General features: G+C 47.8%; 1 protein-coding gene across 1 annotated transcript; it reads right to left on the bottom strand.

The window, feature by feature from the left end:
• Positions 1 to 6,173: 6,173 nt before the first annotated feature.
• LOC136511095 (jacalin-related lectin 3-like) lies at positions 6,174 to 17,233 on the bottom strand. Its single transcript, XM_066505306.1, has 11 exons — positions 16,630 to 17,233; positions 15,129 to 15,364; positions 14,898 to 15,038; positions 12,224 to 12,652; positions 11,894 to 11,989; positions 8,628 to 8,846; positions 7,900 to 8,358; positions 7,563 to 7,805; positions 7,129 to 7,479; positions 6,790 to 7,005; positions 6,174 to 6,674 (listed from the first exon to the last, which is right to left on the bottom strand). Exons 1-11 carry the CDS (start codon positions 17,084 to 17,086, stop codon positions 6,378 to 6,380), a joined length of 3,144 nt encoding a protein of 1,047 aa, XP_066361403.1. The 5' UTR covers positions 17,087 to 17,233; the 3' UTR covers positions 6,174 to 6,377.
• Between the last annotated feature and the right edge of the window lie 529 nt (positions 17,234 to 17,762).

Below are 17,762 nucleotides of genomic sequence, written 5' to 3'. Positions count from 1 at the left end.
GTCTCCACAGCTACACCAAACGTCGCTGCCCGTGCGCAGATCTTCACCGACGAACCAGCGAAGGCAGGAAGCTTCTCCGATGGTCAGATGCTCCTACATCTCCCTCTCTCTCTCTATCTCCTACTCCCGAAGCAAACTCTAGGTCTATGTGATTCAATTAGAAAAGATATCACCCCACTGATCTACGCCACGGATGGTCCAAAGTGTATAACATTGGCATCAGAGCCAGTTCCCTAGGCGTGTGATCTAGATCGGGGCAAAGAAAAGAAGAAAGAAAAGAAAGAGAAACGAACTTCGGTTCGGAGAAAATGTAACACTAACCCTAAAGAAATTGGACGGTCCGAGGAAGTCTTACCAGGGCTTCCCCGCTACGTCACTACCGCCTCACGCGGGATGGAGCACCCGTCGCCGGCTTGCTGACGTGTGGGAAGAGAATCAAAAGAACAGAAAAGAAAAGAACGGATTAAATCCTTTCGGATCTGAGCATACAGACTAGGGTTTTCACTAACCCTAACCCTAACTGGGCGAAGATGGAAACAGAGGGCTTGGATTCAAGAAAACGATGAGATCCGAACCCTAACCCGCTACAGACTCGGGGAAGAAGAAGAAAAGGGTGAATCCCTAACCCGAAACCCTAACCCTAACTCGATCCCCATCCCAATCGGTCTAAACCGAGAAGAGCAAGCAAGATCCAAACAAGAAGAAACGGGGAAAGGGAAAAGCAAGGCCGGTGGCTTACCTCACCGCTACCATCTCCGCCATCGTGCGGGAAAGACCGGACCGTGCCGGTGTTCGTCACCGAGATGCATCCGCGCGGGTACGGGTATAGGGCGCCGACACGGAGCCGCTTGACGGCGGCGCGCTCTCCCGACGGGGAGTGCGCTCGCCGGCAAAAGGGCCCGCGGTGGCGCCGTCTTAGTCTTCTCCTCCGGCGCGGCTCACTGTCGCTCGTGTGCGGCGCGCTGCTGAGAGAGAGAGAGACGCGCGAGAGAGAAGGGGAGAAAGAAATGAGGCTAGGGTTCAAAGGGAGGCCGGCCGCGGCGGGGTTTTTTATCAGGCGAAACGGCCGGACGGTCGTCGAATTTGATCCGACGATGTGGAATGACCGGGCCACTCAGCGGCCCAGGCGGGATGCCACTTTCCCGGCCCAGGCCCAGGTTGCGGCCTGGGCGCGGGTGCGCGCTGCGCGAGCGACTGCTGGGCCGAACAAGCGATCAGGCCTTCAAGCCAAGCAGGCCTCCAGGCCAAATGAACAAGGAGATGTTTTCAGTTTTTTTTCAGAAGCTATTTTCAATGAATAAAGTTAAGTTTAAATGTTTGAACTCTACTCAAATTTGATCCAACGTGATAATTTGTTTAGAGAACAGATGAGTAAAGTAAAAATGCTTCTGAATTAGTATTATTTTCAAGAACTTTTCATGCTACCGCTACAAAGTTAAAGAATATTATCTTCTCATTAAATTCAAACCAACAGGAGAATTTAATTTGAAGAGCAGTTATAGTTATTCAATAAATGATGAAAAGTTGATCCTCCAGTTAAAATTGGAACCAACGGGAAAATTTTAATTGGAGGAATAGTCGGTTGATAGTTTAAAGTTAAATTATGGTATTGTTATTTTCTGACCAACGTTGATGATAACAATATTATAATTCTATGAGTTTTATGTTTAAAGTTTAAATCTCTGATGAATTTTGCATCAAAGTGACCAATTTTTCAGAGAAAAGATAAAGATCAAGGAATGCTCTTAAACTAGAGAAATGTATTTTCATGTTTCCGCTGCAATGAAGTTGTTTGTCTTCTAATTAAATTCAAACCAACGGGAGAATTTAATTTTGAGGAGCAGTTCTACGTTTTCATGATTATTGAATTTCTATACGTTAATTCTATTTCTACCCAACGGTGATGTGGAATTAATGTAGAAGAATGATGTTTTATTCTATTTCTGCCCAACGGTGATATAGAATAGAACATAAAGATTTCAAAGTTTAATGAGCATTATTGTTGAATATTTTTTCAGACAAAAGACCTCCATGCTTTCATTCTTGAAGGCAGTAAGAGAAATGAGCTGGGTACTTGTGACTCAGATGATGAAATGCCTAAGGGCAAGTTATGTATAAAAGAATGCCATTGTTTAAGGGACTGTGTTCTCTTTAAGAATGGCTTCAAAAGAAAAGAATTCTAGGATATTGATCCAAGAAAAGAGATAGATCAATGAGAGTCTTCATTGAGAAATGTCTTTTATGTACTCTCTGTGAAGAAGAATTTATTTTCAGTTTCACTTATGAGAGTTGTAAAAGTCATATACATGTTTAATTTGACTAACATTGGATTACACATGTGTGTTAAAGAATATTCGAATTTATTTTTGAATTTGATGATTGAACACGAGCCAATCCTGGCAATTATGTCTGTTCAAGGGAATTATCTCGCATGGCGGAAAAAGTTTGAGAAAATACCCGCATGGCGGGGTAAAGTTGGCATAGTACATATGTTAACCAATCCTGCATGGCGGGAGAGTTTGGCATAGTACTTATCCCGCATGGCAGGAGGAGGATGTGATGATTCATGTGCTCTAAAGAAATATCCCGCACATGGAGAGAAGTTTGGGATAGCTCTTATACTATCCTAGTATTTACCATACACTCTGATTGTGTCATGGTCATAAGTACTCAATGAGTTTAAGAACAAAAGAAAGTTGCATGTGAACCAAAAGATAAGAATGATATACAAGTGTGACTTGCAGAAGTATTGATAATAATAGACTATGTTGAGTTTTGAAGTGTAATGAGAAAAATGTACTCCCATATGTATTTTGTTTGCATGATGTAATCATGTGGATGAAGTAAGTAATCAAAGTTTCCTCATTCACAAGAGTTCTGAATGTTTCGAAATTGTGGTAGAAAAGTTCATACCACATTTCGAGGGGGAGAAATGTAAGATTAATTAAGGAAGACAATTTAGAAAGATACTTCCCCATACTTCAGATAATGCAATGCATACTATGCATTGAAGGTAAAAGTGATCTATAAAAGATGAATGTGATCGTTGAGGGAGTAAGACGGTCATAATAACGATACCCCTAAAGTAAAGAAATAGCTAAATTCCTGGACCTTTTACAGTTCCAATAGAAAGATAGCATAGTCGACTAGTATTCATACTGGACGAGTTCAGAGTTATCAAAGCAATGCTAAACGCGTCATATGAGTTTTTAGCAGATTAAACCCAAAATAAAAAATTTGAAGATACACCATCTTACAGAAGATAGAGTAATCTGGGGGAGCATGGTATGTAGATACCTAAGGCTTGAATAGAAGTGGGATTACATATCCACTACAGTATTTTAGAGCAACAAATTGCTTAATACATATTGATGTTGTATGACATATACAACACCTGATGTTAGCTCTCAAAGGAAGATGAAATGAAATCGATAAATACCAACAATATTTGAGACTTAGAAGAAATTTCTAATGGAGCCAAAATAGTAGGCTGTAATGGATCTACAAGAAAAAGGTGACTCCAAAGGGAATATAGAAAGATATCCAAAGGGTATATTGAAAGCTATAAAGAACCACTTATGGCGAATGATTTACACAAAGAGAAGGAATAGATTATAATGAGCATGCAAAGATTCTTTTAGAATCATAATGGCGTTAGTGGCACATTACGATTTACAGTAACATCAGAAGGATGTAAAGACATATTCCTCAACGGGGATTTGTATGGAAAAGTTTACATGGCATAACTCAAAAGGTTTTGTCGTGAAAGGAAAAGAACGTAAGGGATGTTGCTAAAGAAATCTATTTATGGATTAAAGCAAGCTTCAAGACATTGGTACTTGAAGTTTGACAGTATAATAAGAAAGTTTGAGTTTAAAGAGAATGCAGAGGACAATTGTATTTATGCAAAGTTTAAACATGGGAAATTTATTTTCCTAATCCTGCATGTGGGTAGCACCTTACTCGCTAGTAGTGGTGTTAATCTACTGTTGGAGAAGAAACAGTTCTTGTCCTCGAGTTTCAATGAGAATGGTCTTGGTAAAGCGTCATTCGTTCCAAAAATTGGAATTTACCGAGATAAAAGGAAAAGGGGTATTAGAACTATCTCAAGTATATACTTAGAGAAGATTCTAAAGAAATAAAGTATATATGTGAGTAAACATACGCCTGTTCCTATAGTAAAGGGTAATAGTTTTGAGAACTTCCAGTGTTCCAAGAACCAATGTAAGATCGATTAAAAGGACGTCATATATGCTTCAGCCGTTGGAAGCTTAATGAATGCTTATAAGTAAGAACTTACCCTGACATAGTTCATGTATCCGGGATGTTTTGGCAGAAGTCCAGTTCAGATATAGATCACTGAAATGGAGTTAAGAATGTTTTGCAATTGTGCAAAGATTTATAGGCCTCATGGTGAGTAAGAAAGAATAAGTACTCTCAAATAGTTGTGGGTACAAATGTTAAATTTTGGTGAGATGTTTAGTGAAACTCACATTATAGCTAACACTCACAGTTGGAGTTTTATTGTGAAAAAGCTCCAAAGAAACAGATGTGGTGTCATCAAAGATGCATACCCACAGTATAGCTTGTTATCAGGCTTAAGGACAGGCGAAGTGGTTAAAAGAACTTACACCCGGAATTGATAATGGTATACAACAGCAATAACCATTTAAGTAGTTCACTCCTATAACAACGGGTCAAGTGTGCTGCCAAATACATTGACGTTAAAGTTGTACGTTGTGAAGGAGAAAGTCCGGAATCATACTAAAAGTATTGAACATATAAGTAACAAGCAAGTGCTTACGGATCCGCGTACAAAAGGCTTACCACCCAGTGTGTTTGGAGAACACACAGTCGACATGGGTTTATAGTATAGCCTATGATTTCTGGACAATAAAGGGCCCAAAGTTAAAGAATCTGTTTCAGAACAGAGATGTGTATTGTAGCTGTTAAGTCTATCGGCGATTGACCGTGACGATGAAGCATGCTCTATGCACTAATCTATGATGGAACAAATAAAAGTGAAAGGGATTAAAGTCAAAGTTCAAAGTTAAAGTATGAGTTGAGATCAAGGGGGAGAATGTTAGAATTGATCTCATCCGTCTTGACCCAACGGTCGAGACGGACCCCTTGACCGCGTTCTGATCGGGGACGTCCAGTCATCTAGTGGCTAGTGGGCCTCCGTCGCACAGTGCCTATAAAGAGGAGGTGGGGCAAACGACTCTGGGTACGAGGTTCACCGTCGCCACAGCCCCACTGTCCTAACCCTAATCCGATCCAGAGGGTGACACTGCCAGCGGCGGGAAGCGTCACTGCCTCCACCACCGCCGGTCTCCACAGCTACACCAAACGTCGCTACCCGTGCGCAGATCTTCACCGACGAACCAACGAAGGCAAGAAGCTTCTCCGACTGTCAGATGCTCCTACATCTCTCTCTCTCTCTCTCCTACTCCCGAAGCAAACTCCAGGTCTATGTGATTCGATTAGAAAAGATATCACCCCACTGATCTACGCCACGGATGGTCCAAAGTGTTTAACAACAACGAACAGACCGGTAGCTTCGTCTGGCTCCTCTGTATATGCGTGCGGGCCTCCCCAAAACATCCCTCTGTCTAGGCAAGGAGCAAGGTGGACAACGGTCCAAGCAAGGCGATCGGGGCACGGGCAATCGAGTCACAGGACGAGCAAGGTGGGGCGGAGGCAAGGAGGGCCAAGTTGATCTGAAAGAGAGAGAAGAGGGAAGAAAGGAGAAATAGTCAATCAGGAGAGGAGGAAAAAATAAAAGAAGAAAAAAAGAGGATACGTAAAAAGAAGAAGAGAGGGGGGGGGGGGGGGGGGGGGGGGGGGGGGCGGGGGAGGGGGTTTGACAAGCTATTTTACCGAATATTTTTATTGAGAAGCTATCCGGAGCCAAACAATGCTGCTCCACTTGAGAGCCGGAGATCTGCAAAATGCGCCCTAAAAGAAAGAATTCAACATAAGAATGACGGCCGCGCCTCAAATACGCTAAGTGTATTTTATTCTTAGAATAAAACATAGGGAACCTACTTTTCTTTTTTGAAAAAAGAACTCAGAGCACCCTGCCTCTGCGTTCATAACAAGCAGCAGCACATTCGAATATCAAGCAGCAGCACATTCGAATATTGGGCATTAGAACTGACAAAGGATGTATTGAAATTCAACAGAGAGGATCTACTTGGAACAACTGCATCTCTTTAATTCGATCGATACATAGGAGTATGCCCCGAATACAGGGAATGAAGACCAACAAATGCTGAAGCTACAAGTAATTAAATCGGCCAGCCCAAATTAGATACATCCCTCTCGTATAGAGCTGAATCTACTACGTGTAGACCGACCAGCCCGGTGATCAGAAATCAGAACAGGTACTTGGACAGCACGTACTTGGGGGCAGGCCTCCTGTCCCCGAGCCAGTGCTGCATGTGCACGCCGATGGCGTCCAGGTGTTGCCCGCTCCGGCCGTGGAACCCCACCACCTTCCCCTCCGTCGTCGCCGACGAGAAGTAGGCGCCGAACTCGTCGCCAAACGGGCCGTACTTGCCGCGGTTGGTGATGAACGTCAGTGACCTCAGGACACGGGGGCCGTCCTCCCTGTTCGTGTTGTAGTAGCCGTACACGCACGTCAGCACCTCGTGCGGGAAGTCCAGCTTGACCTGCACATGCGTTCAGGGGAAAACGATGTCACGATGCTGAAGATTTATGCAGGGCTCATGGCATATCCCGGCAAGGGGATGGATGAACATGAGAGAAACTTGATTCGGCACTCACCCTGTGCGTTATGTGGCCGCTGTTCCCATGCCTCGAAGACCAGATGGAGTGGCCACTCCTGTCATACTCGATCTGTATCGACCCGATGAATGCTCCTCTCATGATGTAGATTTGCTTCACGCCAGTGTAAACGCCGTCGTCCCACGCCCGGCCTCCCTCCCCACCCCATGGTCCTGGTCCCATCGGAACCGGTTCTTTCACCATGCCATAAGCAACCTGCAAAATGATTAGAATTCATCGATCACTGTCTGTTTCAGCTATCTCCCCTGCAGAAATGCTGGTGATGGCTCCACATTTCCGAACCGGATTCAGAGTTTCAGACTTAAGAATTTTAGTTACCTCATTGTCTGTATATGTATAGCTCTGCGCTTGAGCAAGCATGTTGTAATGTACTGATGGGCTAGTCGCGGCATTCGGTCTGCTAACAAATCGCTGTGATGTCAACTTGCCTTCATGAACATGAACTCCAATGCCATCGATGTACCACCCCTCCCTGCCATGAAATCCTACTATCCTTCCATTGGTAAAACTTGTGGAGAAGTATGTGCCATACTCATCCCCGTATGGTCCATATGTCCGCTTGTTCGTGTGAAACGTTAGAGATCTGACCACGGTTGGGCCCATGATTATTGCTGAATCATAGAACCCGGTTATATGAGTCAACACCTCTGAGGGGAAATCGAATATTATCTGCCAAGACAAAAGTTGTCAGATCATCCAAACCTGATAAACGTTACTGTTCAACAACAAAACTGATACGACAGTTACATTACCTTGTCAGGTATAACACCTCCACTGAATCCATGCTTGTTACCCCATACTGCCTGTCCATTTCGATCATACAGAACCTTAATAGAAGAAATTCCCACTGCGCGTGTCAAATTGATCTGCCACACACCAGTGTATACACCGTCATCAAATATGGTTCCACCACTTCCACCCCAGGGACCATAAGTCTGAGGGCTGCTCACGGCTGCAGCTCCTGTATCTCCATAGTAACTGGGGAAAGAAACCATCTGCAAGGCAAAGTTCAGACTTCAGAATTTAAAGTTTGTACAATTATTTGATAACAAGAGAACAGGATGCATGTGGTAGGCTAGTTTGTCACACCTTGTTCCAGAGTGCTCCATCATTGTAGTCCGGTGATGGGTTTGTATACTGCTGCTTGGGCTGATTGTTAGCATAAACAGCATAGCTGTCACCTCTATCTCGCACAGCGAGAACCATGTCAGGTCCAGTATCACCACGAGTGAGTCCATAGCCGTTTCTACTTTGTGAGCTTGGGAGGCTCATAGGTGAAGGTGGAGAATTCATTGGATTTGGAAAATGCACTTGCTTCAGGTAGAAACCTATTGAGTTGAGATATGACCCAGACCGCCCATGAAATCCAATGATCTTGCCGCTGCTCACTGGAAGTGAGAAAGGTGTCCCATCTTCGGTGCCGAAAGGTCCATACGTCGAACTGTTGCTCTGAAATGTCAATGATCTTATGATGACCGGTGTCCCGCAAACAGATCCGTAATGTCCACTTACAGACACAAGGACTTCATCTGGAAAATCTAGCTTCACCTGCAGATTACACAAAGCATGAACAATTTTGTCAAACAGGCGTGAAAACTGATTTGAAATACTGAACTTCTTGATCAACACAGAACCACTTGTCTCGATTAGAATAGAGATCAAATTAGGCTTGTCGAGTGCAAACTCGGTGCAGCTTGAGTAAACCAGATTAACAAAATGAAAAATTGTCTTTGAAGTTCATCAGCATCCAAATAGGGTCATTTCATATCAAAATAGAAAAAATACAGATGTTTCAGGGATGATTTAGTGAAGTATACCTTATCTGTTTCAGAGCCTCCATCAGTACCTCCATGCGTCTCTGACCAAGCTGACCTTCCTTTCAGATCATACTCAATCCTTATTGAGTCGATAGCTGCACCATGGCCGACCACGATCTGGCGTATTGTTGAGTACACACCGTCATCCCAAGGGTATCCTCCTGTCCCTCCCCAAGGTCCAACCACTATGGGACTCTTCCCGTTAATGCTTTTGATGCTCTAGTAGACATAGATCACAAATTTTTTGTTAGAACATGGTAACAGAACTAGAATTCTAAAAACTATATGACATATAAACCATTGTGTTTTAAACTTTGATTTAAATTCATATCCAGCAAAATCGAAGTGCTGTTATCACATTCAGTTGGCAAGTTTTTCATGGAATGAAAAAACATCATTGAATGCAAGTCCTGTTCCAGATTCTAAGATTTCCAAGAAAGGGTCCAAAAGTGTCCAATTTCCAAAACTGGCAAATGAAAACTCCAAATGGTTTGTCACGTGATGTGATCCCAACTATTCTGCACAATTATACGAAGGGCAGGCTTGGTGCAGTGGTGAGAGTTGTCTTACTGAGTCACCAGGTCGCGGGTTCAAAGCGGCCTCTCCGCAGATTTTGCGGGGGAAGGCTTGCCTCGGTTTTTCCCTTCCCCAGACCCCACTCATGTGGGAGCTTCCGACACTGGGTCTGCCTTTTTTTTATTTTTGAAGGTTCTATGCATACTTAGAAGTTCGTTAGACCATTATCGACACACCATATGTTTTGGAAAACAAACACAGAAATATGTGTGTGCACGCGCACATACAAGCTTACAAACAAACAAAAGAAAGTACCATTTTTCGTTGCGCAAAATAGACTCAAACACTTTGAGAGTCAGAGAACTGAGCCTATGCCTTCTACTACCCCCTGCTACCGTGTTGTGAGTTTAATAAGACAAGAAGAAGCATGCCCCTGCCAATTTATAGGATGACTAAAGCAAAGGATGCCAGGGCCAAACCAGCCACTAGTCACAACTCGCAAGCAGGCGGCAGCGCTAACGGTTGAGGAGACCTGAAAGCAAACAAGGGAACTAGATTCTCTGACCTACTGGAGCCAATTCACGCACACAGTTTCCACGACGCGATTATCAGTCTGTTTCCAGCCCCTCATATTCGCCTTTTACTGATCTGCAATCCCAGGCCACACCGACCTTTGCATGATTCCCTGCAAACTAGCGATGGGAAATTAAAGAAGCCACATTTCTTATGATATGAATCCTGCAATATAATGTTTTTTCTTTCACTCGTTATTCTGCCTGTTGTGGGCGGAGGTGGTCTGGTGGCACTCACCTAGCAAATGTAACTTGGTGGGTTCTTGATTCCATCTTCGAGAAGGGGTTGCTTGCTTGCACTTCTCCGGGATAGTCTTGACTCCGTTTCAAGCAGTGGACACACTGACAAAATGGAAATTGATTTCCTGAACCTTAGTTCTGCAGCATGGCAATTTCATCAATCTGAACAGGAAGTCAGCAATTTTTTTTTTTAAAAAAAACAATAGAAAAGGTTACCCAATCAATCTGCCAATGTGCTCTTGGCATACTTGAGCTTTCGAAGCGCCGACGAGTTCGATGCCGTCGTGGCCCCGCGCGCCTCCCACGCTAAAAACGAATTTGGTGGGGATCTCGTTTTCCGCCATACCTCACCTTTATGAACTGGAGAGCAACGCCTGCGCGTTGGCGTTGGGGAATCGTGGGGAGAGCGAACCTCATCCACACGCTGCCAGCGCGCGCGCGCGCCGCTCGTCCGAAGGCGGAAGCGAAGCGTCGGACGCGACGGCCGACGTGACCGAATCGGGGAGGGTCGCTTCGCCTGACGCTCAACAGACAGCCACCAGCCCACCACCCATCACCGTCGGCCTATCACGTTTGCGGCTGGGGGCGGGTTCGTAGCATATGGCGCCATCACCGGTGTATCGAGGATCGGAATCTATTTCTCCACGGCGAATGCGACGGCTTCACGGCGTCGGCTCCGCCGCTCCGGCGCGGGCACATTTTCTACCGACGTGGAGCAGAAGAACGCATTTCAGAAAAAGAGAGGAGAACCACAAATCGTTGACACCACTGAATCACAGCTAGACACGCTGAGAATCTATTTGCCAAACAGTTTTTATTACATGAAGTGATTCTCTAAAAATACTTACTTTCCATTTGGAGCCATACCAAATGAAACATAGTACTAACCTTTCAAAAAAAATGAAACATACTACTGTAGGTAAACATTAGTCTTTATTTAATTTTTCATCTGCGACAGGGGGCCTCGGCTTTCGTGTCGTACACCAGGTACACCAAATAGCTTTGGGGCCGCCGGGCCGGTGGAGAGGACGATGAACTACTGCCGGAGTGCCGGTTGGCGCACATGCACATCACGTGGACGGTCTGCAGATGGTCGGCGATCTCGTAGCCTCGTAGGGAGCAGTCGCCGGCAGGTGGAGCAAAACGGTGAAGATCTCCAGAGGGTCGATGGGCTCGTCGACGGAGCCACCAGGCCCTTCTCGTCGCCCTCTTCGGCTTAGCTTAAAAACGGCACTGCTCAGCCGGTTCGGTTGGCCGGTTCATATCATTGCTGGTTCGTGAAGAAGTTCTGCTGGCTGGTTTGTGTGAGAAAAAAATACTATTCCGACTGAAAATTTACGATCGTTTACGACAAGCCACAGTCAAATAAAACAGGGACATAACACACTGGGCCAGCACTAGATGCATGACGCATCTCTTTCTTTATTATTATTATGCGGCCTGGCCCTCAATAGCCCTCAACAGCGGTAAATCATCCGTGCAGGGCCTCTCTAATTCATAAGCTCATACATGTACAATCGTGAAACTTTACACCAGCATAGGGTTCAATCACCATGTTCGCTTATTGGTTTCAACCAGTCCAAACCAGCCAACCAACAGTGTTTTCCTCTCACAACAAACCAGCACCAACCAGCTCAAACCAGCCCAGAAACCAACCAGCGAACAGGCCGAATAATACAGAGCAAATCCAGGCATCTCGGTGCAATGCGGCGGGTAGCAGAGAAAGAACATACAGGAAAGTGGCAGGGCACCTGAACAAGGCCACTAGCCGACCTACCGATCGCACGAGAACTTGCTTGAATCTGTTATTTGTTGGAGACAAACAGCGGTCAGCATGGGTGGGTTGTAATATAAGGAATGGACGTCAAATATAACAGCATTAGCGAAATCAAGTTGACTTAATCTTACCTTCCATCCATATCTGATTATATATGCTCATTGGTCCATCAATTCCACCAAGCCAGTCCAAGAGGGAGCTTTAGAGAAAGTCTGTTTCCTCCTAATTCCTTCTATAGCAGAAGAGTTGCCGCTGGCCTGATACAATACAATAAATCAAAGTATTCAGTTATGATGTCAGTTACTGAAATGTTTTAAACGACCATACATGGAAAAGTTCATAACTGAAAAAGGAAAGGTAATAATCAAATAAAGACGAAAATTAATTCAGAAAAGATTAGAACAAACACTAATAAACTTTGATGCAGGCCAGTGCCCTAACAAATAATGGCTAAAGTTCAAACAGATTACACACATGTCAAGCGAACAAACCTTGAGACACAGCCCGCGATCTGTATCGCAAACAGGATAATCATGAGGGCAGCAGTATTTGTTATCCTTGCAGCAAACTGCATTGTCCAGTTCGCAACAGCTCCAGGAAAGGCAAAAGCCCAAGACACGCCACGAGCAACAACAGGTGGATCCTTCAGGACAGTATGTAAGCAGACTGCATTTGGTTGGACCTGGGCCTGGTGAAGGAGGATTGGGGCTTGATTTGGTAGGAAATGATGCCATCATGTTTATACCACAGACACCCTTGGAATCACCAGTGTTTCGATGCATATGCATATAGCCCTTCATTCCCCAACTTTCACCCCAAGAGTTTTTCACAATCCAGTAATCCTTGCCACCTTCAGAACCATAACCCACAATCAACACAGCATGATCAAGAGATGTTGGACATGGACCATCAAAGATACCCTGCATAAGAAAAAATCAGAAGGGAAGTAAAATAAACGGTTACTGTTCTGTAACACATGTTAGTACAGAAGAAACTAATTATGTGAAGGTGAAAAAACGCTCCACTTGTGGCCCCCGCGTCGTCCCTTCCGTGGGCGACTAGGGCGGCGATCCCGACCACACCACCGCCGGCCCTTCCCTCCCCATCCCATCCCCTGTTGCTGCCAGAGCTCGCCGGCGGGTGCCCGCACGGAGGCAATGAAGGCGGCGGCAGGGCCCAGCTCCCACTTCCTCTACTCTTCCCCCCCCCCCCCCCCCCCTCGCTCCTCCATGGCTGCAGGCTTCGTTGGCTGGCGGTGGCGCGGCTGCGCGGGCTAGCTTCAGATGCGCATAGGAGACGACTGGATCCGTACTCCTCCATCGCGGATCTGTGCTATGCTCGATCTCTGGCTCGTCTTCGGCTTCACCGACACCCTCCGTGTCTCCTTCCTCATCTCCGACGTGCGTGGGCGGCCGGCGGGGTGGATTCGGCCCCCCAGGGCCCGGATCTGCCGCCACCGTCACCGGATCCGCGTGGACGGCTGGTGCATAAGGTCGCGGCAGCGTCGTGGCTGTGGCCCACAGCCGGGTGGTGCTGGCGCATGCGGCTGCGGCTCGCCGGCGCTGGCGGGCGGCCACTGCTTGCTGCGACTGTGGTGCGGGGGCCTGATGCAGTGGCTCCAGTCCTTCCGGTGGTTGCCCGCACCATGGCCACGTCGGGAAAAGATGCCGTTCAGGGCAGCGAATGACGGCGAGGCGCGGCGACGTGGACGGCGCGTGGTGGCGAATGGCAGCCAGGCTGCTGACTGGGGGCTGTGGCGGCCAGCTTCTCCGCGTCGACACGGTAATTTGATGCTGCGTCTCTTGTCCGCGTGTTGTCGTGGGCAGATCAGCACGGGGGCGTCAAGTTTCAGCGCGGCGACGTGCTGGTGCACGCCTCCTATCGTCGCGGGCGAGTCCGAATGGCTCCGCGACATGTGACGGCGGCTGGCACTGCCGGTGAGTGCCTCCCATCGGCGCGGCGAGTCCGAATGGCTCCACGACGTGTGGCGGTGGCCGGCACTGCCGGTGCACGTCTCCCATCGTCGCGGGCGAGTCCGAACGGCTCCGCGGCGTATGGAGGCGACTGGCACTGCCGGTGCACGCCTCCCATCATCGCGGGCGAGTCCGAACGGCTCCGCGACGTGTGGCGGCGACCGGCACTGCCAGTGCGTGCCTCCCATCGTCGCGGGCGAGTCCACACGCCTCCACGACGTGTGGCGGCGGCTGGCATTGCCAGTGCACGCCTCCCATCATCGCGGGTGAGTCCGGCCCCAATGGCGCCTCGACGGTGGCCCACCACCCCTGGTCGGCGGGAAGCCCCAGTGCAGCGCTCAGCGACCTGACGCGGATACGTGCTGGTGCAAGACCCCCCTGGCGTGAACTCCCCGTTGCGGTGCTCCCGAGCGGCGGAGCCCCTGCACGGGTACTTCTGGAGCTGCTCTGTGGTGTCTCTTCTTCATGTGCGTGTGCAGGGCCCTAGGTGTGCGGTTTGGCCGTGAGCTTGCTGGCGGCGGGGCTGCGTTGCCTTGGGCGTCCTCTTCGCTAGATCCGATGGCTCGTGCTCGGATTCGGTGGAGCCGCCGCTGTCCTCTCGGCAGCGGTGCAATGTTCTTCACGTACATGCACGGTGCGCGCGGTTTGGCCACGGGCGTGCCGGCAGCGGGGCTGCGTGTCCACGGCTGCCCTCCCCCTGTGCCTCTTGTCAGGGAGGGCAGAGAGTGCCGGCTCCACAGCGCGACGGCGAGGTTTCTGGGCGAAAGCTCTGCTCAGCTCTTGGCTGGGCCAGCGATGAGATCGCCTTCGAGCACGTCTTCCTTCTTGATGGCATCGCTGAAGAACCTCCTGCTGCCTCCTCTTCAGGGTCAGCCAGGCCATTGCGGTTTCTCCTCGGCACAAGACTCGGGCGAAAGCCCTGCTAAGCTTTTGCTCGACGGACGATGATTACATCTACGCGTCATTCACCTCCCTGGAGGCATCGTCGAAGAGTTCTTGTGCCGTGATGTAGTCTTCTCTCTCTTTTGGTGAACTTTGGTTGTGCCACTTATATGTACAAAATGCCTTGTAAAACATAACGGGCCGTTTTGGGCCAATATATGAAATCAGGTGGGGAACGCCTCCCCCCGTTGACCTCAAAAAAAAAACTAATTATGTATATAGAAGGGAAGTAAAATAAACAGTACTGTACCTGGGAGTATAGCTGAAATGCTCTAGCGCTGCCACATATTCCTACACTAACTGGTTGCTGGGCAACAGCCTGGAGTAACAAATCTTCTTTGTTGGAAGGTACATCAGAGTAACCATCAATTATCACAACTCGCTTTTTCAGCTGTAATATAAGAAAACACATCACATAAACATGGCATGGTAAAAGGCGCTACACAGTTTGTGAAGGTACTTTTCTGCAACCCCATGTTACCTTGTTCTTGTTACATGTACCATCTGCTTCACGATACGGGTAGTCCTCCTCTGTGTCAATTCCACCATTTTTAACCACAAACTTATAAGCATAATCCATGAGGCCACCACCACAGCCACTATTATAAGATCTGTCACAGTCAATTAGTTCCTGTTCAGAAAGACTGACCAGAGAGCCTGTCTTGATTTTGTTTATTCCTTCCATAGCACCTGTAGCAGAAAAACTCCAACAAGCTCCTGAACAGCAATAAAGAAATTAAGGCACATTAACTTGTGGCGCATACAATGATTGAAAATACGTACCAAAAAATCAACACCAACATTTAAAGGAGAATTATCATCAAAACAGGCTTCAACAGAAGGAGAAAATAAAACTAGATACAAGTCAAGGACTCAAGGCAGACTACGCCAAAGCAGATCAGACTTGTGCAAACCATCATTCCTACTAGGTGGCCCTACTACTGCTTCTACTATGTTGTAAAACAAGATTTTTGAGAAAGCTCTTGCGTGTATGTATTACATAAGATGTATGTTTTCCCCCTATTTTTACTGTAGCCACCCTAACAGACACTGGATTGCTTGAAGCATAAGCACTGATATTTCCAACAATCTTATGAACTTCATAATGGCCAAGTGCATTACATAATATATCCAAGACATGTACGTCTATTCCAACAGTAAGAAGCTAAAAGTCTTTCCCCGTATGCAATTTTTCAGTGCAACACATTGTAAACTGAAGCAAGACATGTTGCTGACATCGCATTGAACGCAATGAAGAATCTCACATGGATTGTGAAACTTATTTTTGAAGGATTTCATTTGTGACTTTTCATCTCTATGTCACCAGATCATTCAAATGACTCAATTTAACTCTAAGTACAGGCGGTAGACATTTGCTAACTTTGTCATAGCAAAACTCGTGTTGGATCTAAAGCCTGGAAAGATCTAGAAAGCTTCAAATGAATGAGACCACACAGTTTCAAACTTCTAGTTGGTACAATTGCAAATGATCATGTAAACAAAACATTTAAGGTTGACTTGTGACACATCCACTGAGGCCCTGAGCATTGGAAAAATCATAATTGGACAGAATGAGAAACACCAGAGGTGTGACTTAATCCACCGTAGAAAAGCAAGTGAGCTATTCTTATCGATTGATCAACCCTCCATGTTTTGGTGCACCTGATGAATTCGAAAAGTCTGAAATAGGCTTGGATTCCTCATCCTCGGTTCCCTTTTACTTGTTAAGCTTAATTCTACGAATCGAATCTACTCCTCCTTCGGCTGATTTGGTGTGAGAGAAAAATAATGTCCGTTGGCTGAAAAAGTACCGGTTTATAAGCCAAACAAGCCCAAGCGAACAGGGCGATTAACTCACTACTGTGTGCTTCGTTTAACAAGCAATCTGAACACTACACTGGAATCTGATGTGGGGAACACATGGGTTGGGTTTTGCTAATTTCAACGAAAGCATAGAGCAGAATCGAGTAACGGAAGCTCACCGCAGCTCCCTTGGTCCTTGACCTTGGTGACGGCCCCGCTCTCCCTCCAGTCCAGCGCATCGGGCACCGCGCCCAGACCGCCGTCGAGGCCCCGGTACACGGGCGCGGCGGGGCTCCGGAGCGTCGCCCCCGCCGCCGCGATGCGGCCTAGGTGCGCGGCGCGGAACTCCTCGTGCGTCAGGTCCGCGAAGGCCTTGAGCGCGAGCGTGTAGGACGGGGGTGCGCCGCCGCCGCCAGCGGCGTTGGCGCGGGCGTTATGCGCGGCGACGAAGGCGGCGTTGTCCGCGAACACGGCCAGCCGCGCCGCGCGCTCCTCGGGCGTCGCGTAGGCCTTCCCGTGCTCCGCGCACCACGCGTCGAACAGCGCCTCGTACGCCGGCGGGTCCCCGCCGGCGCCAGCCGCCGCGGCCGAGGCGGCGAGCAGCAGCGGGAGGAGGAGGTGGAGGACGGAGGGCATTCTGGCGATTCCACCCACCACGGCACTCCTTCGCCTGCTCTCGTGGCGGAGCTTTAAGTAGGGTTTGGATTGTACGTGTACGGATCGGAGCCGTACGCCGGAGAGCGGAGAAGTGTGGAGAAGGTATGGCGACGACAAGACGAGCGCGCTGGGAGAGGAAGGCAGGCGGCCGATTGGATGGAGGCAACGATGAACAAGCCACCAAGAAAGCGACGGCCGACTCCGGCGCAGGAGAAAATCGGAATTTTGCCCAGGGGAGTGGGCTTCGCCCAAAGCTATTAATTTTGTGGCCTTCACTGAAATAAATCCAACACGTTTTTTTTATCATTTCGTATTTTTTCTAACTTTGTAAATTTCTGACCCATCTTTTTTGACCAGGCGTGATCGTTTTATCCTTGTCCGCGACTGGAAAAAGTGAGCAGACGAGCAGAGAGAGAAGTGCGGGCGGTGGTGCTGCTTGTCGCCGGGCACAGAGAGAGACGGTGGGAGACAAAGAGGGGCTTGAGCGGTGGAGCTGCTCACCGCTGAGCAGAGCACCTGGGCGAGCAACCGGTCGCTGGATCTGGCGCTGGGAGCACGCGGCTCCTGTTGCTCGGCCTCCCACGACGAACAAGCAGGAAAAAACGAAGAACAACAGGTGCTACCTGCCTACTGCACGTGAGTGATCGGGGCTGCT

The sequence above is a fragment of the Miscanthus floridulus genome, chromosome 16, assembly GCF_019320115.1.
Source record: "Miscanthus floridulus cultivar M001 chromosome 16, ASM1932011v1, whole genome shotgun sequence".
Taxonomy (NCBI): Eukaryota; Viridiplantae; Streptophyta; class Magnoliopsida; order Poales; family Poaceae; genus Miscanthus; species Miscanthus floridulus.
This window is presented reverse-complemented; position numbering and strand designations above follow the sequence as displayed.

Bases quoted from the DNA above. Each gene is read 5' to 3' on its own strand.
- LOC136511095 (XM_066505306.1), bottom strand. From the start codon at position 17,086: ATGCCCTCCGTCCTCCACCTCCTCCTCCCGCTGCTGCTCGCCGCCTCG. The intron at 15,039-15,128 runs GTAACATGGGGT...CTTATATTACAG, and splicing joins GTACATGTAACAAGAACAAG to CTGAAAAAGCGAGTTGTGAT. The intron at 7,806-7,899 runs GTGTGACAAACT...TTTGCCTTGCAG, and splicing joins ATGGAGCACTCTGGAACAAG to ATGGTTTCTTTCCCCAGTTA.